Source organism: Macaca mulatta, chromosome 2 (genome assembly GCF_049350105.2).
Source record: "Macaca mulatta isolate MMU2019108-1 chromosome 2, T2T-MMU8v2.0, whole genome shotgun sequence".
Lineage (NCBI taxonomy): Eukaryota > Metazoa > Chordata > Mammalia > Primates > Cercopithecidae > Macaca > Macaca mulatta.
This window is the reverse complement of record NC_133407.1, coordinates 1,779,612-1,804,305: the sequence shown is the minus strand read 5'-3', so window position 1 is coordinate 1,804,305 and position 24,694 is coordinate 1,779,612. Positions and strand designations below refer to the sequence as shown.

General features: G+C 45.5%; 1 protein-coding gene, 1 long non-coding RNA gene and 1 pseudogene across 6 annotated transcripts in view; 2 read left to right on the top strand and 1 right to left on the bottom strand.

Annotated features, from left to right (window-relative positions):
* The window catches only part of PCYT1A (phosphate cytidylyltransferase 1A, choline), a 46,227-nt gene extending 24,379 nt beyond the window's left edge, over window positions 1–21,848 (top strand). For all 5 annotated transcript variants that reach the window (XM_028843530.2, XM_077991129.1, XM_077991128.1 and 2 more), the window contains 7 exons: window positions 3,800–3,899; window positions 12,091–12,207; window positions 12,912–13,063; window positions 16,286–16,364; window positions 16,839–16,981; window positions 19,611–19,799; window positions 20,456–21,848. In XM_028843530.2, the coding sequence (XP_028699363.1) occupies window positions 3,800–3,899; window positions 12,091–12,207; window positions 12,912–13,063; window positions 16,286–16,364; window positions 16,839–16,981; window positions 19,611–19,799; window positions 20,456–20,662 (987 nt within the window). In that variant the 3' untranslated portion in view covers window positions 20,663–21,848. The remainder of the gene's footprint in view (window positions 1–3,799; window positions 3,900–12,090; window positions 12,208–12,911; window positions 13,064–16,285; window positions 16,365–16,838; window positions 16,982–19,610; window positions 19,800–20,455) is intronic.
* LOC144339557 (U4 spliceosomal RNA) lies at window positions 1,467–1,596 on the top strand (annotated as a pseudogene).
* On the bottom strand, window positions 20,653–22,608 carry LOC144338965 (uncharacterized). The gene is made up of 2 exons (XR_013413457.1): window positions 22,400–22,608; window positions 20,653–22,361 (listed from the first exon to the last, which is right to left on the bottom strand). It is a non-coding gene; the product is annotated as an uncharacterized LOC144338965 (long non-coding RNA).
* Between the last annotated feature and the right edge of the window lie 2,086 nt (window positions 22,609–24,694).

Genomic DNA, 24,694 nt, shown 5'->3' with positions numbered 1-24,694 from the left:
GTATATCTTAACTAAGCTTATATGAGTGATTTTTTTTTTTTTTTTTTGAGACAGGGTCTTGCTCTGTTGCCCAGGCTGGAATGTGGTGGGGCAATCTCAGCTCACTGTGACCCCTGCCTCCCTGACTCAAGCAATCCTGCCACCTCAGCTTCCCAAGTAACTGGGACTACAGGCATATGCCACCATGCCCGGCTAATGTTTGTATTTTTTGTAGAGACAGGGTTTTGTCATGTTGCCCAGGCTGGTCTTGAACAGCTGGGCTCAAGCAATCCACTAGCCTGGGCCTCCCAAAGTGCTGGGATTACAGGCATGAGCTACTGACCCAGCCAAAACAAACCAAACCAAAACAAACAAACAAACAAAAACGTGTTTTAATGTTAAAACAATTTTAAAATCTACACTTATCTGATCTTCACAGTCTCTGGATTCAGCCCAATCACGATATGATCTTTTTAGAACTGAGCATCACTATAGCCATACAGAAATTAGAAGGATTATAAGGGAACAATTTCATGCCAAAAATTTTGACAATTTAATAGACAATTTCCTAGAAAGAGACAAATTGCAAAAACTAACCAAGACACAGTAGAAAATCTTAATAGACCTGTATCAAGTTAAAAAAGAAAAAAAAGGAATTAGTCATTAAAAATCTTCTCACAAAGACAAGTCCAGGCCCAAAGTTAAAAAGTTAGCTGGGTGTGGTGGTGCCCGCCTGTAGTCCCAGCTGTTAGAGAAGCTGAGGTGAGAGAACTGCGTGGGCCCCAGAATCGGGGGCTGCAGAGAGCTATGATCGTGCCACCGCACTCCAGCCTCAGAGGCAGAGTGAGAACCTGTCTTTACAAAACCCACAAAAACATTTAAGGAATAAAAAATATGAATCTTACACCAAAATAAGGTAAAGAGAATACTTCACAACCTGTTTTGTGAGGCCAGATATCAAAGCCAGACAAAAACATTACAAGAAACAAACTATAGTCAAAAATCCCAGGCCAGAGGCCTGGCACGGTGGCTCACGCCTGTAATCCCAGCACTTTGGGAGGCCGAGGTGGGCGGATCACCTGAGGTCGGGAGTTCGAGACCAGCCTGACCAATGTGGAGAAACCCCTTCTCTACTAAAAATACAAAGTTAAAATTAGCCGGGTGTGGTGGCACGTGCCTGTAATCCCAGCTACTTGGGAGGCTGAGGCAGGAGAATTGCTTGAACCTGGGAGGCAGAGGTTGCGGTGAGCTGAGATCGCACCACTGCACTCCAGCCTGGGCAATAAGAGTGCAACTCCCTCTCAAAAAAAAAAGGCCAGGCCAGGTGCAGTGGTTCACACCTGTAATCCCAGCACTTTGGGAAGTTGAGCTGGGTGGATCGCTTGAGTCCAGGAGTTTGAGACCAGCCTGGGCAACATGGCAAAATCCCATCTCTAAAAAAATAATAATTTTAAAAAAAGAGCTTTGCACAGCGGCAGTAATAAAAGAGCTTTGCACAGTGACCACTGGCGTTTATCTGAGGCGCAGTTATTACTCTTTGAAAACTTTTCCCAGTACCCCTCTGTGACAACTTGCAATGTCGTCAGCATTGGCAATTTTTGACAGTCTCTATGGAGACTGAATTTTTAAAAAATACAAAAAATTAGCCGGGTGCAGTGGCCCACGCCTATATAACCTCCGCACTTCGGGAGGCCAAGGTGGAATGACTGCTTGAGGCCAGGAGTTTGAAACCAGCCCAGGCACATAGTGAGACCTTGTCTCTACAAGAATAAAAAATCAGCTGGATGTTGGGTAGTGCATGCCTGTAGTCCCAGCTACTTGAGAGGCTGAGGTGGGAGGATCACTTGAGTCGGGGAGGTGGAGGTTGCATTGAGCCGAAATAGCGCCAATGCACTCCAGCCTGGGCAACAGAGCTGGACCCTCTCAAAAAAAAAAAAAAAAAAAGAAGAAAAATCCAGATTGGAAAAGAATAAGCAACACTATCTTTATTCACAGACAACATGATATTATTATATGTAGAAAATGCTAAGGAATCTATGAAACAACAGCTGATACTAGAACTGAGAATTAGCTTTAACAAAATCATAGAACATAAGATCAATATACAGAAAATTTCAGTTACACAAACACAAATACAAATCAATTGCACTGTTACATAATATCAAGGAACGATCCAAAAATAAAATTAAGAAAACAATTCCATTCACAACAGCATCAAGTAGAATAAAATATTTAGGAATAACAAAAACTCTTTTTTTTTTTTTTGAGATGAGTCTTGCCCTGTCGCCTAGGCTGGAGTGCAATGGCGTGATCTTGGCTCACTGCAACCTCTGCCTCCCGTGTTCAAGTGATTCTCCTGCCTCAGCCTCCCGAGTAGATGGGATTACAGGTGCCCACCAGCACACCCGGCTAATTTTTTCTATCTTTAGTAGAGACGTGGTTTCACCGTGTTAACCAGGATGGTCTCGATCTCCTGACCTCGTGATCCACCCACCTCGGCCTCCCAAAATGCTGGGATTACAGGCGGGAATAACAAAATTTCTTAAATGAAGCCATCTATAATAGACAGATCAACATGCCTGCATAATAATTTCAGCTTGGCCTCTGAGTAACTACGTACAATTTACATAACTTCTCTGAATCTCCTTTCTCTCATCTTTTTTTTTTGAGACTGAGTCTTGCTCTGTGGCCCAGGTTGAAGTGTAGTGGTGCTATCTCAGCTCACTGCAACCTCTGCCTCCTGGGTTCAAGTGATGGTCCTGCCCCAGCCTCCCAAGTAGCTGGAATTATAGATGCGCCACTGTAATTTTTGTATTTTCAGTAGAGACAGAGTTTCACCATGTTGGCTAGGCTGGTCTCAAACTCCTGACCTCAGGTGATTTGGCCATCTCAGCCTCCCGAAGTGCTGGAAGTACAGTCGTGAGCCACTGTGCCCTGCCTCGTTTCTCTCATCCTTAAGTTGAGGATACCAATTATAGTACTTCTTGCCTTACAGGGCTGTTATGAGCATTAGAACATATTTACAGTGTCAAACACTACACAGTGATAGTTATACTTAATAAAGCACCCAGGAGCTGTTTGCCTTCCCAGTCTCCTAGTGGAAGTGGTATGAAAATGCACTTATGGGTCAGGCACAGTGGCTCACGCCTGTAATCCCAGTACTGTGGGAGGGCCAAGGTGGGCGGATCACTTGAGCTCAGGAGTTCAAGACCAGCCTGGCCAATATGGCGAAACCTTGTCTCTACTAAAAATACAAAAATTAGCTGGGCATGGTGGCGGGTACCTGTAATCTCAGCTACTTGGGAGGCTGAGGCAGGAGAATCACTTGAACCCGGGAGGCAGAGGTTGCAGTGAGCCGAGATCATGCTCCTGCACTCCAGCCTGGGCAACAGAGCGAGACTGTCTCAAAAAAAAAAAAAAAAAAAGAAAACGAAGAAAATGCACTTAGGAACCTTGGCAATTTGTCACATGATATAGGGGTGGCTGTTTTGCCTTGCTGCAGAGGAGCCATCATTCTGGACCCAGTTAGTTGGGACTGTGCTTGGATTCCCAGCCAGATTGCTCAGTCTGAACCTGAAGTCACCAGCAAGACATTTATTTTTCATGCCATAATTTACCCATTTTGTAAAAGGTTGCAACTTTCATTTGTCAGTTTGGAATACCATTTTTTCCTTCTTTCTTATGTTACAATGTTTTAGGAAGAATTTTAATCACATCATATTGAATAACTGATTTGTCTTTAAAGCTGCCTTTTTTTTTTAGTATTATAGTGTATGCCATTGAGTTGAACTTTCTTTTCCTTCACTTTCCTTCTCTTAAGGGCTTACGGAAACCAGCTCCTTTTTCTGATGAAATTGAAGTTGACTTTAGTAAGCCCTATGTCAGGGTAACTATGGAGGAAGCCAGCAGAGGAACTCCTTGTAAGTAAATACCTACCTAATTTGTTGTTTTACTGTTGTTTTTAGCATTCCATTGTGTTTATCAAATACACACCTGCTTTCTACATACTTCCCTCCGATTGCTTGTAAAGACCAGCGGTGAAGGGGTTCTTCCCACCTGCCTTGATGTTCCATTTAGAAGGGTAACTCTACTCCATAAACTTTCATTTTTTTCTTATTATTATACACCTGTTTCCTGGGCTGTTGTTGTAGGTATGAGGTATAGTAAAGCAGAAACAATACGATATTATATTAGCCTGAGCTGAGTTATGATCTTATCTGTTTCTATAAAGTCCAAATCATATGTCAGGCTGTCACATTCTTCATAGCCTTCAGAATTCCCCACCACCTCTCTACGCTCTGTCAGCTGGCTATGATGCTGCCGATTGATAGAGAACAAAAATATCCCAGGTTGGGAGATGCTCATCACTTAATTTTATTTTTACTGATATTATAATTTTCCAGGTTCTAAAAAATACTTTATTATTTTCAAAGCCCTTGCTCTTTATTTGTATGCTTAATTTACATCATTAATTAGCAGTTTTTGACCACATAAATTACTAACATATATTCAAGATGCTTTTCTTATGTGGGGCAATTGGTTTTAGAGATCACTGTAAAAATAAACTTCCAAGAGCATTTGTTATGAATACAGAGTCTTACAGCAAATATTCTTTCTTCTCTGTAAATTCCCCCATTCTCCTTTTTTTCCAATCCTTTTTCACTTCTTCTGATTACTATACTAAGTGTTCTTTCTACCCTGTAAATATAGGGCTGAACTAAGACTCAGGCAGACACCAGGGAATAAGAGGGAGTTATAGCCACAAATCTGTGCATTTAGTATATTTGTGGTTACTTCTTAATTGTATTGGTATGTTTGCTTTCTGTTGTAACTAAAGAACAGTGAAATACAAATAGAAGTGGGCCAGGAGTGGTGGTTCACACTTGTAATCCCAGCACTTTGGGAGACCGAGGCGGGCGGATCATCACTTGAGGACAGGAGTTTGAGACCAGCCTGGCCAACATGGTGAAACCCTGTCTCTACTCAAAATACAAAAGTTAGCCAGGCATGGTGGCAGGCCCCTGTAGTCCCAGCTACTCGGGAGGCTGAGGCACGAGAATTACGTGAACCCACTGCACTCCAGCCTGGGTGACAGAGTGAGACCCTGTCTCAAAACAAACAAAAAAACAAATAGAAGTGATGTACAGTGTCATACCGGGATTTTTTTTTCTTTTGAGGCAGAGTCTCACTCTGTTGCCCAGGCTGGTGTGCAGTGGCACAATCTTGGCTCACTGCAGCCTCTGCCTCCCGGGTTCAAGCGATTCTTCTGCCTCAGCCTCCCGAGTAGCTGGGATTACAAGTGCCCGCCACCCCACCCAGCTAATTTTTGTATTTTTAGTAGAGATGGGGTTTCACCCATCTCTGGTTTCACACCATCTCTTGGCCAGGCTGGTCTGGAACTCTTGACCTTGTGATCCACCCATCTCAGCCTCCCAAAGTGCTGGGATTACAGGCGTAAGCCACCGCGCCCGGCCAATACTGGGAATTTTAGCACTTACCCCTTGGCCTTATCTTGGGTATACGTATTGTGGGTTTTGGGTCCTCAACAAAAAGGAGGCTAATTCCAGAGAATCCTTTCTTTTTGAAAAAATGTTTAGATATAGTTCATATTGATCACAACCCTCTGATTCCATGATAAGATTTTTGAGTTTGGCTTCCTTTATTTGGGTAATAGGTAGGCTCCTGGAGGCAGGGTAAAATGACAAGGAAAACCAGAGACTATGAATCAGAGCGTAATGGTGCCAGGTCTCATTTCAAAACGCCAGAAGATAGTTCAGGGTTCCCATTCAGATGAGATAGTAGAGGCTGTTGAAAGCAAGAACTTCTTACATACTCTCTAATGATACACATTTACAATCAGCTATTCATTTAGATTTGATCCGATGGGTTGCATTACCCAGTTTGTTGCTAATTTGTCCGTATATCATTTGTGGTACATAAAATTTGAAAATATGTGTACTGTTTCCAAGTTGGTCTTTTGTTTTGTTTTGTTTTGTTGTTGAGACAGAGTCTTGCTCTGTCAACCAGGTTGTAGTGCGGTGGCGTGATCTCAGCTCACTGCAGCCTTTCCCTTCTGGGTTCAAGCAGTTCTTGAGTCTCAGCCTCCCGAGTCGCTGGGACTACAGGAGTGAGCCACCGTGCCGGGCCTGTTTCCAAGTTTTAAAGCTTATAATTAACAAGTCCTGACTAGTATAACTTTTTAATTTTAGAATTATAGAATTTTACAAATAAGTCGTTTTCAAGATTATCAACTTTATAGTTTCTTCATTATGTACATAAAGCAGTTATAGTCCATAGTAACTAAGAAGTGAAGGCTCCTCTACAGTAAAACAGATAATTAGTGGGATAGAATTGCAGCTAAAACCTCACCCTGAAATGGTGCTACTCCTTGTAAGCATTAGAATAGAAGGCCTTCAGCAAAGTAATTGTATTTTTGGTGGAACAAACTGCCACAAATTAGCCTATAAATTTGCCAGCTTAATTTGAACTCTGGGTTTTCTCTTAGATCTCATTTTGTCTGACTGTTGTATGTTAAATCACCAAGCAGCTAACTGCATTTATGTCAGTGCAGGACAAGGAATAAAGCAATGAAGAATGCACATGCTCTAGGGAAGTCTCCACACCTCCCTCCTGCTCCCCACGTTTTTACGAGGGAGGTTGTATAATCTAGGAGAAGATTCTCCACTTAGAGAAAAACAAATATGATTTGAGAGACAAGAAGGTCAGCTCTGGGAATCTTTTGGAAGATGAAAAAAATCAGCAATATGTTTAACTCAGAGAAAGGAAGGAAAAGGGAGAGTGTGAAGGGCAATGGAAATCTGTTAGGAACAGAATGTTTCAGTGGTAGGTATTTGGGAGAATAAATACATCCAAAGAGATCATTAATTGGAACCCAGGTTTCTTCTGCCTAAAGGAGGACATATGGTTACTTAGTCACCAGTGGTGCAGCGTATAGTATAATTCATGATCCATATAAACCATATAATTTATCATCCAAATCAGGACAGTTTTGAGCATGAAAGGGAGTTGCTGTTAATAGTATACAGAGGTTGAGTGTGGTGGCTCAAGACAATAATCCCAGCACTTTGGGAGGCCAAGGCAGAAGGATTGCTTGAGGATAGGAAGACCTATCCTCAAGACCTATCCTTAAGACCAGCCTGGGCAATACAATGAGATCCATCTCTACAAAAAATTTAAAAATTAGCCAAGTGTGATAGTGTGCATCTATAGTCCCAGCTACTCAGGAGTCTGAGGTGAGAGGATCGTTTGAGCCCAGGAGGTCTAGACTACAACAAGCCATGATTGCACCACCACACTTCAGCCTGGGTGACAGAGACCCTATCTTAAAAAAAAAAAAAAAAAAAAATACATGCATATACATATACATACACACACACACACACACACACACACACACACACACACACACACACATGCCGGGTGCGGTGGCTCACACCTGTAATCCCAGCACTTTGGGGGGCTGAGGTGGGTGGATCACAAGGTCAGGAGATCGAGACCATCCTGGCTAACACAGTGAAACCCCCTCTCTACTAAAAATGCAAAAAATTAACTGGGCATGGTGGCACATGCCTGTAATCCCAGCTATTGAGGAGGCTGAGACAGGAGAATCACTTGAACCTGGGAGGCGGAGGCTGCAGTGAGCCGAGGTCACGCCACTGCACTCTAGCCTGGGCGACAGAGTGAGACTCCATCTCAAAAAATATATATATATAAAAAATATATATATATATAAAATATATGCATAATATATAAATGATATCAAATATGTATTATATTACATTATATAATAGAAACATTAAACATTATATTAAAGGGATATAATTTATATAAATATGATTATATGTACTATAATATACATTAAATCAGGGGTGTGGTTATCCTGGCCAATAGCCACTTGGTAAAAGAATGGCTAACGCTAACTTTCTTCCCAGACTAGTTCAACAGTGACCCCTTCTGGCCGTTTGGTTAATATGTCAGCCTGGGTTTGCCAAAGGCGGGATGGAATGGTGGCCAGTTGAGACGTTGGTAGGCTGGGGAAGCACTGGAGAGAGCAAGAGGAGCATCTGGGATTGGTCTGAGAAAAGGTTCAGTGATCTACTTGGCCTAACCTAGGATGATTAGCTGTGCTGCAAGCAGCCACTTGATCAACAGCCTTCTGTGTTATTGCCGCCATCCAGGCAATGAGAAAATTTCCCTGCTCTATGCTGTCTAGTAGCAAAGAAACAACAAAATAGTCTTAATTTGCATATTCTATCCCTTGTGTTTCAGGATCAAATAGTGTGAGATTGTAGCCCCTCTGGACTTGTTTAGGAAAAATGGAGGTATGTTAGTTACTTCATGGACATGACTTCTGGGATACTTCAAAAAAAGATTTTTTTTTTTTTTTTTTTGAGACAGAGTCTCCCTCTGTCTCCCAGGCTGGAGTGCAGTAGCGCAGTCTCAGCTCACTGGAACCTCCGCCTCCCGGGTTCAAGAGATTCTCCCGCCTCAGCCTCCCGAGTAGCTGGGATTACAGGCGCCCACCACCATGCCCAGCTAATTTTTGTATTTTTAGTAGACACAGGGTTTCACCATATTGGCCAGGCTGGCCTCAACTGCTGACCTCAGGTGATCTGCCTGCCTCGGCCTCCCAAAGTGCTGGGATTACAGGCGTGAGCCACCATGCTCGGCCCAAAAATCTTTTTAATGTATTATTTTTTAATAGGCATAGAGCCAATGCAGTGACTTCTGGGATATAGAAGGGGGATTATATGCTCAGATTTTGTTTTATTTTGCTTTGTCTTATTAAAAATTATCTTTTTTAAAAATAATTTTTTTCTTCTTTTTTTTAGTTGACACATGGTGGCAGTAAAAAATAATTTTAATAGAGATAGGGTTTCACTGTGTTGCCCAGGCTGGTCTCAAACTCCTGGGCTCAAGCAGTCCTCCTGCCCTGGTCTCCCAAGGTGCTGGAATTACAGGTGTGAGCTCCTGTACCCGGCCTGCTTTCTCTCATAGATGAGAAAACTGAGGCATAAGGAAGTTAAGGTTACAGAGGAACAAAGCTGATTGGAAAGCTTGAGCTATGACCTTTCTGACTCTTAAATCCGTTAAATTAATTCTTAGTTTTCCATTGGATTGGTATATTTAATGTAAAATTTTTATTTCCTGTATTATAACATCAATACAACCAGCCTGGGCTGGGCGCGGTAGCTCACGCCTGTAATCCCAGCACTTTGGGAGGTCAAGGCAGGCGGATCACTTGAGGTCAGGACATTGAGACCAGCTTGGCTAACATGGGATACGAATATAAAAATACAAAAATTATCCCGGCATGGTGGCTTTCGCCTGTAATCCCAGTGACTTGGGAGGCTGAGGCAGGAGAATCACTTGAACCTGGGAGGCAGAGGTTGCATGAGCCTAGATCATGTCACCACCCTCCAGCTTGGGTGACAGAGCAAGACTCCATCTCAAATAAATAAGTAAATAAATAAATACATAAAATACAGCTAGCTTGGGCAACATGTGAAACCCCATCTCTACAAAAAATATAAAAATTAGCCGGGCATGGTGGTGTGTACCTGTAGTCCCAGCTACTTAGGTGGCTGTGGTGGGAGGATCATTTGAGCCTGGGAGGTGGAGGTTTCAGTGAGCTGAGACCATGCCACTGCACTCCAGCCTGGGTGACAGAGCCAGACCCTGTTTCAAAAAATCACATCAAATGAAATCAATATATTCCCACAGTTTAATATCCATAAAGTACAAAAAGGGCATAAAGTAAAATGTCTTCCTCTCAAGACCTGTCTCACAGCCACCTGGTGTCTCTATAACAGGCCACCAATATTACCCATTACTGTGAATAGCTAAGTAAATTGTTTATATATCCTCCCACCTTTTAGTGGGTGTATTATGCTATATTCAATCTTCCATTGAAATGTAGGTCATTTCCTATAAACTGTACTGCAATGAATAACGTCTGTATTTACTGTGAGAGAATTCCCAGAATTAGAATGGCTGGGCCAAAGCTATAAGCATTTGTCGTTTGTCTTTTGATAGATACGACCTAATTGCCCCTCTTGGAAGTTGCTGATACTCCTTTCAGCAGTGTATTATTTCTTGGTTTAAAATCTACTTGTTTATCAATAAAGTTTTTTGAAAACAAAACTTCATAAACCTCCTGAGAACCAATTCTCTTCTCCTTGTTTCATTGCCCTGAAGAGAGGAAGGAGATGTACCTGACCCTGAGCCTCAGTGTACCTGACCCTCAGCCTCAGTGTATCTGACCCTCAGCCTCAGTGTATCTGACCCTCAGCCTCAGTGTACCTGACCCTCAGCCTCAGTGTATCTGACCCTCAGCCTCAGTGTATCTGACCCTCAGCCTCAGTGTATCTGACCCTCAGCCTCAGTGTATCTGACCCTCAGCCTCAGTGTACCTGACCCTCAGCCTCAGTGTACCTGACCCTCAGCCTCAGTGTACCTGACCCTCAGCCTCAGTGTATCGGACCCTCAGCCTCAGTGTATCGGACCCTCAGCCTCAGTGTATCGGACCCTCAGCCTCAGTGTACCTGACCCTCAGCCTCAGTGTACCTGACCCTCAGCCTCAGTGTATCTGACCCTCAGCCTCAGTGTACCTGACCCTCAGCCTCAGTGTACCTGACCCTCAGCCTCAGTGTACCTGACCCTCAGCCTCAGTGTACCTGACCCTCAGCCTCAGTGTACCTGACCCTCAGCCTCAGTGTACCTGACCCTCAGCCTCAGTGTATCTGACCCTCAGCCTCAGTGTATCTGACCCTCAGCCTCAGTGTACCTGACCCTCAGCCTCAGTGTACCTGACCCTCAGCCTCAGTGTATCTGACCCTCAGCCTCAGTGTATCTGACCCTCAGCCTCAGTGTATCTGACCCTCAGCCTCAGTGTATCTGATTCTCAGCCTCAGTGTATCTGACCCTCAGCCTCAGTGTACCTGACCCTCAGCCTCAGTGTATCTGACCCTCAGCCTCAGTGTATCTGACCCTCAGCCTCAGTGTACCTGACCCTCAGCCTCAGTGTATCTGATTCTCAGCCTCAGCACAGTGTATCTGATGACACTTTGACCTGTCTTTCCCAAATGATGTAAATGCTCCTACTGTTATTTTCTGCTGCAGTAAAATAGCTCTTCCTTTATTCACATAAAGGGATAAGTTACATGGACTCCTTATATTTATTATTTAAAGCATGACGAACCATTATGCTGATCTCGTTTTTAATGTTTATTTGGCTTTGGAATTAGCCTTGTTCCCCAGGAAATCATTTCCTGGCTTCTAAGTTGACAGCTCTCTTATTAGTTGTGCCTGACAAGTTTGGTACAACCAGGCTACCAGAGGCAGTTAGTGCAGATGATGATGTTAAAAATCTCTTTATAGGCTGAGTATGGTGGCTCACACCTGTAATCCCAGCATTTTGGGAGGCCAAGGTGGGATTGCTTGAGTCCAGAAGTTCAAGACCAGCCTGGGCAACATGGTCTCTACAAAAAATAATAATAAAAAAAAATTAGCTGGCATGGTGGTGTGCATCTGTGGTCCCATCTACTTCGGAGGCTGAGATGGGAGGATCACTTGAGCCCAGGAGGTCAAGGCTGCAGTGAGCTCTGATCGTACCACTGCACTCCAGCCTGGATAACGAGTGAGACCCTGTCTCAAAAATGAAAAGGTGTTTATAGTCAAGTTATTTTTCATAACCCAACCTACCCCCAAATTAGGGTGAATACCCAGAGAACATCTAAAGAAAGGAGTATGCAATGGGGCAGGGCGCGGTGGCTCACACCTGTAATCCCAGCACTTTGGGAGGCTGAGGCTGGCAGATCATTTGAGACCAGGAGTTCGAGACCAGCCTGGCCAACAAGGAAAAACCCCATCTCTGCTAAAAACACAAAAATAGCCAGACATGATGACATGCACCTGTAGTCCTAGCTACTTGGGAGGCTGAGGCAGGAGAACCACTTGAATCCAGGAGGTGGAAGGTGCAGTGAGCCGAGATCATGCCACTGTACTCCAGCCTGGGCAACAGAGTAAGACTTGGTCTCAAAAAAAAAAAAAAAAAGTATTTTTGTGATCTATTCTTTCATTTGGATTTAGGTGAGCGACCTGTGAGAGTTTACGCCGATGGAATATTTGACTTATTTCACTCTGGTCATGCCCGAGCTCTGATGCAAGCAAAGAACCTTTTCCCTAATACGTACCTCATTGTGGGAGGTAAGAAAACATTTGGTGACTCCAGGTGCAGTGCAGAAAAAGATGATAGTAGAGTCTGTATTTCTCTTCTGTCTTTATAACCTGAGTACACCGGCTCTTATTTCCGTTTTTAAGTGAAGGATGTAGTACAGCCTCTCTAAAACATGAAATATATGAGGTACCAGCAACCTAAACCTGGAGAGAGGAGCTTCAAGCTCATTGACTGTGACGTCTGACATTTATCTCACTGTTTGTAGCCGAGTTTCTGCCAGTCACAGGAGCAACAATGACTTCTGTTGCCCAGTTAAAAAACATTTGCTTTAGATTTCACTTTATTACTTTGAATCAACTGGAATACAAAAGTCTGCCAAGGAAATGTCATGTGGTCCAGTCCAGTGTGAATAAAATAGGAACACATGTTTAAGGACTTAATTGATACAGACATGCACAGCAGGTTGATTTCAGAGTCGAAGATCTTGGTCACCTGTTGTGCCGTCTCTTCTCCAATGTATGAACATACTATTTAGTGAGTGTTGCTCCTGAAGGTATGCGCTGCATTAGGAGAAGCGTTGTTACCCAGGTTCAACTGCCTTTAGAAGACTTTTCTTCAGTTGGGGAAGATGGTTGCAGTCCTAAGCAGTGGGAGAAGATGGGAGAGGTCAGTGGCTGAGGAGTGGCTAAGCAAAGAGGACTCCGACCCACAGTTTATGATGTGGTGAACTCAGTTTGCAGCGATGAGCTCACACACAACTTCAAAGGCTTCACGGTGATGAATGAGAACGAGCGCTATGACGCAGTCCAGCACTGCCGTTATGTGGATGAGGTGGTGAGGAACGCGCCCTGGACCCTGACACCTGAGTTCCTGGCCGAACACCGGGTAAGAAACTGGACACATATTTCCCTTCCTTGTTCCAGAATCCCCTCAACTCTCACGACTGCTGGCGCGCAGGCTGGTTTTCCACTAGCTCTGTTTGACTTCTACCTCATATGTAAGTTTCATAGGAGATGACAGTGATATTACTAGTGATAATAGTCATCCCTGACGTTTATGTGGGGTTGGATGGTTTGCGAGCACTTTTACATCCATTCTATTCCATTTTCTCCCCACAACAATCCTGTGGTGTGGTTATCATTTCCACTTTACATGTGAGTAACAAGTCCTAGAGAAACCAAATAACCTGCTCCAAGTTACACCATTGGCAGAGCTGGGAATTGAACTTGTCAGTTACGAGACTTTTCCCCCCACACCACAGGCATGTCTACCCTTAGAACGTGCCAGTCTCCTGAGAATATCCATAGCCCCAGGCGAACTCTGAAGACGGTCACATTACCAGGAAACAAGACGGATTAACATAGACTTTTCTTGGCTTAAGTTTCATTTCAGGGCTTTGGTCTTAGGCTAGAAATTGGGTGGAATCAGAAACCAAGGATATTTCTTACTGTTTCTCAGTAAGTTATTATCAACCCCTTACCTCCTTTTAATTCTCCCACATTAAAGTAACAGATTTCAGCCAGGTGCAGTGGCTCATGCCTGTAATCCCAGCACTTTGGGAGACCAATGTGGGAGGATCGCTTGAGCCCAGGAGTTCGAGACCAGCCTGGGCAACATAACGAGACCCTGTCTCTACTTTTTAAAAAAAGCCACAGGTTTCCTGCAAAAGGTGGGTATAAAAGATGAGAAGGATTGATTAGGCCAGGTTAGAGGTCCCCACGCCTGAGGAAACAGCAAGCATGTTGTCAGTTCTCTACAGGGGCGTGTGGAATGTTGTAGGTAAATTGTTGAGTGAGGCAGAAAGAATAAAGGCAGCCAAAGGGCTTCTAAAGCAATACATGGGTAGGCCTGAAGAGGGGATATTTACTGTAACTATTGAGGATTGGGACAGATCTTCTATAATTCTCTGACTTTTCTACATCAACACTTAGCAGCCAGTGGCTCCAAAAGTGGTAAGCAAGCTTATTCTCAGCATCACAGCCCGCAGGCCCACACAGAAGTATGAGGTTAGAGGAATTTCTGTTTGTTTGTTTTTTTTTTTTTTTTTTTTGAGACGGAGTCTCGCTCTGTCGCCCAGGCTGGAATGCCTTGGCGCGATCTCGGCTCACTGCAAGCTCCACCTCCCAGGTTCACGCCTTTCTCCTACCTCAGCCTCCTGAGTAGCTGGGACTACAGGCACCCACCACCTCGCCCGGCTAGTTTTTTGTATTTTTTAGTAGAGACGGGGTTTCACTGTGGTCTTGATCGCCTGACCTTGTGATCCACCCACCTCAGCTTCCCAAAGTGCTGGGATTACAGGCGTGAGCCACAGCACCCGGCTGGTTAGAGGAATTTCTAACTCTGCTTTTCTCTTTGTTAACAGTATATACTCAACTCTAAGTTTTGCTTTCCCATTCTTTTTTTTTTTTTTTTTGAGATGGAATCTCGCTCTGTTGCCCAGGCTGCAGTGCAGTGGCGCGATCTCGACTCACTGCAACCTCCACCTCCCAGTTTCAGGCGATTCTCTTGCTTCAGCCTCCCAAGTAGCTGGGATTACAGGCGCCACCACCACGCCTGGCTAATTTTTTTGTATTTTTAGTAGAGACGGGGTTTCACCATGTTAGCCAGGATGGTCTCAATCTCCTGACTTCGTGATCCGCCTGCCTCAGCCCCCCAAAGTGCTGGAATTACAGGCATGAGCAACCGTGCCTGGCCTTCGGCCTCCTGTTCTTTACTTTGTGCCTATGGATCCCTGACAAGTTGTTCATGAGTAATTGAGATGCTAGCTGAGGGTCTCTGACATAGTCCCAGTGAACATGCTTCACACTACAGTGCTCTCTGGAGGTTGGTAGAGTGATCTTAGTAATTATCAGCAAAAGGCTGGTGGCCCATTCAGGAAGGAGTAAGTGAAGTTTAGCATGTCTCTGAACAACGTTATTGATCCCCAGTGTCATTCGTCTCTTCTTGCTCTTGCAAAGGATATTCATAGTAGTAAAATGGCCGGGCGCGGTGGCTCACGCCTGTAATCCCAGCACTTTGGGAGGCCGAGTCAGGTAGATCACTTGAGGTCAGGAGTTCGTGACCAGCCTGGCCAACATGGTGAAACCCCGTCTGTACTAAAAATACAAAGATTATCCTGGCGTGGTGACATGCACCTGTAGTCCCAGCTACTCGGGAGGCTGAGGCAGGAGAATTACTTGAATCCAGGAGGCAGAGGTTGCAGTGAGCCGAGATCATGCCGTTGCACTCCAGCCTGGGTGACAGAGCGATACTTGGTCTAAAAAAAAAAAAAAAAAAAGGTAGTAAAATGATAGATCTTGAGGATAAAATGTCTTTTATGGCTTTGGGTTTGTATTTCTCAGGAGTATAGATGTATGTATTCCAGTCATAGGGCTGGTGGTTGCTATTTTTATATTCCCTCTTTTCTCACGGACTGAGAGAAACCAGTTAGGAAAGAAGTAACCTCTTTCTCATATTTTTTTTTTTTGGAGACAGTCTTGCTCTGTCACCCAGGCTGGAGTGCAGTGGTGCGGTCTCAGCTCACTGTAGCCTCTACCTTCCGGGTTCAAGCAATTCTGCCTCAGCCTCCCAAGTAGCTGGGATTACAGTCGCCGGTCCCCATGCCTGGCTTATTTTTTTGTATTTTTAGTAGAGATGGGGTTTCACTGTGTTAGCCAGGATGGTCTTAAACTCCTGACCTCGTAATCTGCCTGCCTTGGCCTCCCAAAGTGCTGGGATTACAGGTGTGAGCCACCGCGCCCGGCCTTTCTCATACTTTTAGAAACCCTTATTTGACCAAATCCTTCCAGACCCAGGACAGGGAGATTTCCTTCTTTCCTAGGCTCCACCCACTAACTGGTTCACCAGCAAACCCTCTGGCCCTGTTGACCACAGCAAGATGACTGGTGTCCAGAGTGAGGGTAACGGTTCTAGTAGACTAGGAGAAACAGCGAGAAAAGCAGCTGGCTAACTTTCTATTTATGCTCCATAAATCATTAGGTTGGGTGGTTTGTGAATAGATTGTAGCCTGACCTCTGCTTATTGTCCTTTTTCTGGGCCTAAGAACATTGACTGGGTCTTTCTGAATGGCAGTTATCGTGGGTTTTAATGATGTTTCCTTATTTTCAGATTGATTTTGTAGCCCATGATGATATCCCTTATTCATCTGCTGGAAGTGATGATGTTTATAAGCACATCAAGGAGGCAGGTGAGTGACCTGATGTGCTTCCTCACTTTAGGGGATCTCAGGGCAGCTGTAGATGTTCAGCCGTGTTGCTACTTTACAGAGGAAAATGTGTACATTAGAAATTCAACATCCTCTTTCAGGCCACATTTTGGATAAAAGGTAAAGATGAGCATAGCATTCATCAATTCTTCATCATCAGTTCATGACATCCATCAATTCTTGGTATAAACATCTACTTTTGGTATCTCTCTTAATTTCAGGAAACGCTTTCTCATATTTTTCGTAATATTAGGGCTATGTAACTCTTCTTTGCCTTACCTCTGGACTTTCATTCAGTCTTCCTTCTGTATATCAGTATCTCTCCGTTTCATTTAGTAATAACAGATTCTGCTTTTTGAGGAAAGGAAAGGAACGTTGCCCCCAGTTTCCATTTAGTCTTAATACCTGAGCTAACCAGAACCTCACAGTGTTTGTCTGTATGTGTTTCTGAGTCAGGCATGTTTGCTCCAACACAGAGGACAGAAGGTATCTCCACGTCAGACATCATCACCCGAATTGTGCGGGACTATGATGTGTATGCGAGGCGGAACCTGCAGAGGGGCTACACGGCAAAGGAGCTCAATGTCAGCTTCATCAACGTGAGTTCCAACCGCACCCCAGACTTCCCTGACTCTGTGGGATACGTATTGCCTCTCACTCCATCTTAGCTGAACTGGCTTTGCAGTTAGCTCTAATGATCACTCCCAAAAGTTCAGTGAATGAATTACCACTATGTTAACTGTTTACAAAAAGAATGAGGCCGGGCGCGGTGGCTCAAGCCTGTAATCCCAGCACTTTGGGAGGTCGAGACGGGCGGATCACGAGGTCAGGAGATCGAGACCACCCTGGCTAACACGGCGAAACCCCGTCTCTACTAAAAAATACAAAAAAAATAGCCGGGCGAGGTGGCGGGCGCCTGTAGTCCCAGCTACACGGGAGGCTGAGGCAGGAGAATGGCGTAAACCCGGGAGGCGGAGCTTGCAGTGAGCTGAGATCCGGCCACTGCACTCCAGCCTGGGCGACAGAGCGAGACTCCGTCTCCAAAAAAAAAAAAAAAAAAAAAAAAGAATGAAACAGTTTCTGCCGTTAACGGTCTAGTACCAACACATTGGTATAAAGCCATACAGCCAACAAAATAAATAAGAAAGAGTAATTTAGATAGTACAGTATTTCTGTTAATAAATTGAAAACTGTGTCTCTTAAACTTCCTTTTTTTCTTTTGGTTGGATGATCTTTTGGAAACCTCCTTAAGCCTATGAACCCTGTCCCCGTGTGGACAGTGACACACGACACACCACTTCCCCGCATAGACCTGAGTTTTAAATTTTGATTGATGAAAGCTTAAGTTTATCTTAGCTTACTATTGCCTTTTAGAAACTCTGTATATTTTACTGGGCTTGGTGGTTCATGCCTGTAATCCCAGTACTTTGGGAGGCTGAGGCGGGAGGACTGCTTGAGGCCAGGAGTTTGAGACCAGTCTGGAGGCAGCATAGTGAGACCCCATCTCTAAACAAACAGGCAAACAAAAAAACTCATATATATATGTATGTAGTGTATATATATGTATGTAGTATAGATATATTCATTGTTTTTGTAAACAGTTATATATATACTGCAGTATATATATATATACACACACTACATATATATATGTAGTATTTCTTTCTTTTTGAGACAGGGTCTTGCTCTGTTGCCCAGGCTGGAGTGCAGTGGCATGATCTCGGCTCGCTGTGGCCTCTGTCTCCTGGGTTCAAGTGATTCTGGTGCCTTAGCCTCCTGAATAGCAGTGATTACAGGCTTGTGCCACCACGCCTGGCTAATTTTTGTATTTTTTTTTTAGCAGAGATGGGGTTTCGCCATGTTTCCCAGGCTGGTCTTGAACTCCTGGCCTCAAGCGATCGGCCCCCCCTTGGCCTCCCAAAGCGCTGGGATTACAGGCATGAGCTACCGTATCTATCCGACACCATACATTTTGTATGTAAATTAGACCTCAATAAAATTAATTTAAAAAGAAGAAAGCTGCTAACTTTAATGTCTCCTACATAATCAGTTTACCATGCTCCCCCACCTGCTCCCATCTCTGTGAATTGTGCTATGAGAATGGATAAAATGATTACATCTAAATATGATTTATCTAGGCAGACAAACACTAGCTCTTGTTAATTTATTTACTATAACTTTATTTTTTCCCATAAAAATCAGGTGTTTAAAAATTCTAAACATATTCCCTTGCCTCTTTATGATCTGGAAATTATGAGAGCACTTTTTTTTTTTTTTTTTGAGACGGAGTCTCGCTCTGTCACCCAGGCTGGAGTGCGGTGGCCGGATCTCAGCTCACTGCGAGCTCCGCCTCCCGGGTTCACGCCATTCTCCTGCCTCAGCCTCCCGAGTAGCTGGGACTACAGGCGCCTGCCACCTCGCCCGGCTAGTTTTTTGTATTTTTTTAGTAGAGACGGGGTTTCACCGTGTTCGCCAGGATGGTCTCGATCTCCTGACCTCGTGATCCGCCCGTCTCGGCCTCCCAAAGTGCTGGGATTACAGGCTTGAGCCACCGCGCCCGGCCCCGTTTTCCTTTTCTTTAGCAAAGTCGGTAGGGCCAACGAGTGTCCGCATTTCGCAGATGAGTAAACGGACCTTAAAACACGAAAGCAGCAAAAGCGGAAACACAGCTCATTAAAATAATAGAGTCAGCCAGCGACAGGGGAGACGCAGTTCGATGAGCGGATGAAGCAGAAGATCAGTGTTTTCTCCCTCGATCCATCGTGATTCGTTATTCTCGGCAGTGCTGTGCAGGGATCTTTAGCTGCCTCTGTATCTCCCTCGATCCATCGTGATGCGTTATTCTCGGCAGTGCTGTGCAGGGATCTTTAGCTGCCTCTGTATCTCCCTCTGGAATGAGGTTTGGGTCATGCTGGGCATGTTTATGTTCCAAGTTTATGTTTTATCTTTAAAACTCTGACGTTATTTGGCTACCTGCCTGTGACTGGGTATAGCCTATATTTTTAGTTTATTCCCAAATGCCCACAATATTAGCATTACTATTTTGTGTGTGCATCCACAGCATATCTTATCTGTTATTATGCTAATGACATGTGGGGTAGATTAAAGCAAAGCAGAATTCTAGACTGAAAACTGTCAGTTGAGTGCTTGAGCCATGTTTTTTTGTTCTCTTATGGTAGAGAAGTTGGGCATAGCATTATTTCTCAAAATAGTTGTTCCTTTATCTAGGAGAAGAAATACCACTTGCAGGAGAGGGTTGACAAAGTAAAGAAGAAAGTGAAAGACGTGGAGGAAAAGTCCAAAGAATTTGTTCAGAAGGTGGAGGAAAAAAGCATTGACCTCATTCAGAAGTGGGAGGAGAAGTCCCGAGAATTCATTGGAAGTTTTCTGGAAATGTTTGGTCCGGAAGGAGCGCTGGTATGTTCTTCCCCACTGGACAGTGTAGGGAGCTCCCATGTTGTGGAAAGAATTACAGAATCATCGAGCAGAAAGGGACGTCGACAATTAAGGAGTGATCTAGTCTAGTCCCCTTATCTGGGCAGAACTGTCTTTCAACTGTCCCCAGCAAGGTTTTTGAAATCTTTACAGAAAGAGGTTACACATTCTCCTAGATAATTTTGCCAGCTCTCTATCAACCTTGAAATCTGGTGACAAGAGAAGCAAAACGCCTTGCCCAGCTTTTATTTGTGGTATGATTTTAGATAGAAGGAAAGGAAAGAATAAAGAATAATAAAAAGAAAGCAGCCTCCACTCCAAGTAGCTGCAGCATGAACCCCAGGTAAGGTGGGAATTCTATCTTTGAGGAGTAGCAGTCTTTTCAGCCAAATAAAAGATTGAGCAAGTGAGTCCTAGGTTAGATATCAGGAAGGATCTGTCTGTGAAGGTGTTTGGATGGATTAGAATAATCCTAGAACAGATTATTCGGGAAGAATGGGGAATTTCCCGGGTAATGACAGCAGGTGAGAACCGTTAAATCAGTAGTACAGCATAGACTGCCCTAGTCCCAGATGCTTCAGTGACGGTTCAGTGGGATCCGCGGTATTGCTTCTAACTCTTCCTTTCGGTCTCTCCAGAAACACATGCTGAAAGAGGGGAAGGGCCGGATGCTGCAGGCCATCAGTCCAAAGCAGAGCCCCAGCAGCAGCCCCACTCGCGAGCGCTCCCCCTCCCCCTCTTTTCGATGGCCCTTCTCTGGCAAGACTTCCCCACCTTGTTCCCCAGCAAATCTCCCCAGGCACAAGGCTGCAGCCTATGATATCAGTGAGGATGAAGAAGACTAATTTTCCTCCCTCCTTTCCTCTCCTTTCCCTCTGTCCCATTACCTTCGAAGCTCTCTGTTGAATTCCAGACTGTGACCCCAACACTAAACCTAAGGACAGCTACAAAGGAAAGACAACTGGGGCAAGAGGACCCTGGACTGGGGGAACCAGAACAGCCTGTCCTCCAAGTGACATCACTCGCCCACACGAAGGAGGGGCTGCACCTTAGAAACCTGCTCTGCACCCATTTACCCTCCCCGAGGGCTTTGTTTCACTGTGTGTGTTCACGTGATCTCAACAGGGAAATCGTCATTTTTATTACGTTTTTTTAAAATTAGTCTTTCAAATGTAGAACTAATTTTTTGCCCGAGGAGTGGGCAGAAGAAGGAGGTAGTGTAATACGCAGAGGCCTTTCCTTCCCAGTACACTATAGCATTTGCCTTCCGTTCTGAAGCGAAGTGGCTTGCCAAGTCCTTCACGAAATGAGCCATGCTGATGGGTAATCTGTGGAGAAATATCTTAATTTTGATTTCCTTAAGGAAAAGCTAACAGCCAAGTTACAGTCACAAATCCCCTCAACGTACTGCTGTCACCAGTGTCATTGTGGCTGTAGGAAGGAGATCTGAGCCTAACTTGTCTCACTCTCTGAGGAGTTTCTTACTGGACCCAATGGGGGCCATGAAGACACTGACGGGGACGGAAGCATGGCGTCAGCTGCAGTGTTTCTGCTGTGTTCATCTTCTCAGAAATTCTGTGTCTGCTGTGTTCATCTTCTCAGAAATTCTGTGTCTGCTGTGTTCATCTTCTCAGAAATTCTGTGACCCGGTTCTCTGGGAGCCTTTGTGAGTCTCTTTCCTGCCATCTACCGTCAAAGGAAGGAACGCTTTTCGGGTTACGAGGATGAGGAGAGGAGCGGGACAATACTCAATCCCATGCCAAGTCAGTTGAGATTCGTTTCCTACTGGGAGGAGGGCCTGGCCCTGCTACTCCTATTTGAATGTTATTAACGTTACCTAGGCTTTTACAGAGGATACTTTGTAAATGTCTGCCGTTGGAACTTGATGTCAATCCCTTTTGGTAGTAGCCATATTGAATAGAGAGATTTGCACAGAATGTAGAAGCAAAAGCATAGGAAACACCTTCCTTTCTGAAGCAACAGCCTCATCATCTTGACCTCTGTCCCTCTTAAGAACATTCTTCACTGGAACCAGAGCTCCACAGAGTCTTTCTTTTCCTCGGAGAGCCGCGGCTGGCAGGGACCTCCCTCCACCGCCCTCCAGCAAGCCACAGAGCATGCCCTCACGGGACAAGATGTGGTAGGTTTTCTCCTTTTCTCCCCACTTCTCACACACGCCTGGTGGTTGTGGTGCCATCTCCATGTTAGCTTGCCTGGGGGGATTCAACATTCCAATCGAAGGATGCTAACACCTAACACCTGTGCTCACGCCTAACACCTGCCCTCACGCCTAACACCTGCGCACACGCCCAACACCTGCCCCAACGCCCAACACCTGCCCCAACGCCCAACACCTGCCCCAACGCCCAACACCTGCCCCAACGCCCAACACCTGCCCCAACGCCCAACACCTGCCCTCACGCCCAACACCTGCCCCAACGCCTAACACCTGCCCCCACGCCTAACACCTGCCCCAACGCCTAACACCTGCCCTCACGCCCAACACCTGCCCCCACGCCTAACACCTGCCCTCACGCCTAACACCTGCGCACATGCCCAACACCTGCCCCAACGCCCAACACCTGCCCTCACGCCCAACACCTGCCCTCACGCCCAACACCTGCCCCAACGCCTAACACCTGCCCTCATGCCCAACACCTGCCCCAACGCCTAACACCTGCCCTCACGCCCAACACCTGCCCCCACGCCTAACACCTGCCCTCACGCCTAACACCTGCGCACACGCCTAACACCTGCCCCAATGCCCAACACCTGCCCCAACGCCCAACACCTGCCCCCACGCCTAACACCTGCCCTCACGCCTAACACCTGCCCTCACGCCTAACACCTGCTGTTGAGCATGATCTAACTTTCAAAGCCCTGGCCTCCTGTCTCCTTAGCTACTTAGCTACATGGTCTAGCAGATCATCAGCCATCAGTAATCCTGTGGCTAGATTCAGGGGAAAATGGCTTCTGTCCAGGCCCCACCCCCTGTCACTCATAAATACCCCTTGTAGGGGTGGAGTTTTAGTGTTTTCAGCTAAGAAAACCACATTTTCTCTTTTCTTGCCTCTCCGCTAGGACTGTGAGCATCTCCTAGTCCACCCCTTAAACACTTTCTGGTAACACCTGTTCTTCCACCTGAGGGTCAGAGGCTGGAATCATTGCCTGCACAGCAGGACTATCTAGGTTCTTAAAACTTGGATCGCCCAGGCCAGGCGCGGTGGCTCACGCCTGTCATCCCAGCAGTTTGGGGGGCTGAGGCTGGTGGATCACTTGAGGCCAAGAGGTTGAGACCAGCCTGACCAACATGGTGAAACCCCGTCTCTACTAAAAATACAAAAATTAGCCAGGCGTGGTGGTGCGCACCTGTAATCCCAGCTACTTGGAAGGCTGAGGCAGGAGAATCCCTTGAACGGAGGCGGAGGTTGCAGTGAGCCAAGATGGTGCCACTGCCCTCCAGCCTGTGTAACAGAGTGAGACTCTGTCTCCAAAACAAAACAAAACAAAACCACACACACAGAAATAAAAAGAAATAATAAAAATAAATAAATAAAAATACTTGGATCACCCAGAAAGTTAGAGCGTCACAGAGGAGAGGGAGAATGAAGCCTCTTGTTATCCTGATCGCCTATGAAAATGACATTTCTAACTCTTCTCTTGAAGCGCAGTTCTTACTGTCAAAACTGGTCATACAGGCTTTGGCCTGGAGTCCTGTCTTTGAAACAGTTGAAGTTAGTGTTTTCCCGTGTTCCCCAGCGTTATATAGTCTCATCTTATCTGCGCCAGCCTTCGCGCTCTGGGAATTCTGCCTGCTTCCGTCTGACTGACTCTCCCTGGGGTGGAGAGGCAGTGAAGCCTCTTCTGAAGCCCATCGACGTGGTTCCTCCGAGTGCACATTACGCAAGTGTGTTTGGATAGACAGGGAGATGCCCAGAACGTGGTTCTCCTCCCTCCCCACGGGAGCCACACCTCCTACATACATAGTCTGGGTCCCAGATGTTTGGCCCTTTTCCTCTGCTCTCAGTGGGCTGCTTTTGGCATGCCCTGGGCTTGGAACGGACCTGCAGGCTGACAGACCTCTGAGACTGCTAGGGCCAGCAAACGTACATGTTCTTGGGAAACTCCCTTTCCCCTTTTGGTGAGTTTCTACCACCTCAGTCTAATCGTTTTTTCTGAAGCTGTTTGTTTGACTGAAGCTGAAGTCTTTTATGGTGTGGCATATTAGATACTTTGGGGTAAATGTGGTCTTAGGTGCTGGACAAGCATGGGTAGACAGAGGAAGCTGTTGGAATGTTGCATAATTTGGTCATCTGTGCCTAATTAAATGAGGTTAGAGGTGTGTACACCACAACAATGCCTGGGATCTAAATCTTCAGATATTAATGTTTGAGGCTATGGAGCCGTTTCCCTGATTCCCGTACAAGAAAGCAGCCAACATGGATGGGCCAAGTGTGGCCAAGATGACGGAGCCAGAAATGCTGGCCTTAGAGTAGAGCCTCTGTGTGTGAGACGTAAGAAGGCCAGAGCCCTGCAACCAGAGCTGAGGAGGTGCCAGCGCAGCCACTGCCTTCCAGGGGCCTGGACAGAAAGCTTGCTCTTATGCTAGACTCAGAAGCACTGAAGAATGGAGGTTGAAACTTTAGAGGACTAGAAAGGGATCATTTGTGCTGTTGCAGCTATTGCTGATAGCTAGAGCCAAAGACCATTATTTTGCTGAGGCTTGGGTGAGAAAGGGATGTGAGGAGGTTGAAAATCCTGAAGAAGAGAAAAAACATGAGGGAGGTTGAGAAAACTTTTGACACTTTCTGATCGCCGGTAACTCCTTAGGCTGCACCTGAGTGACGGTGGTTTTTTTGGAGGCTGCACAGCTGGTC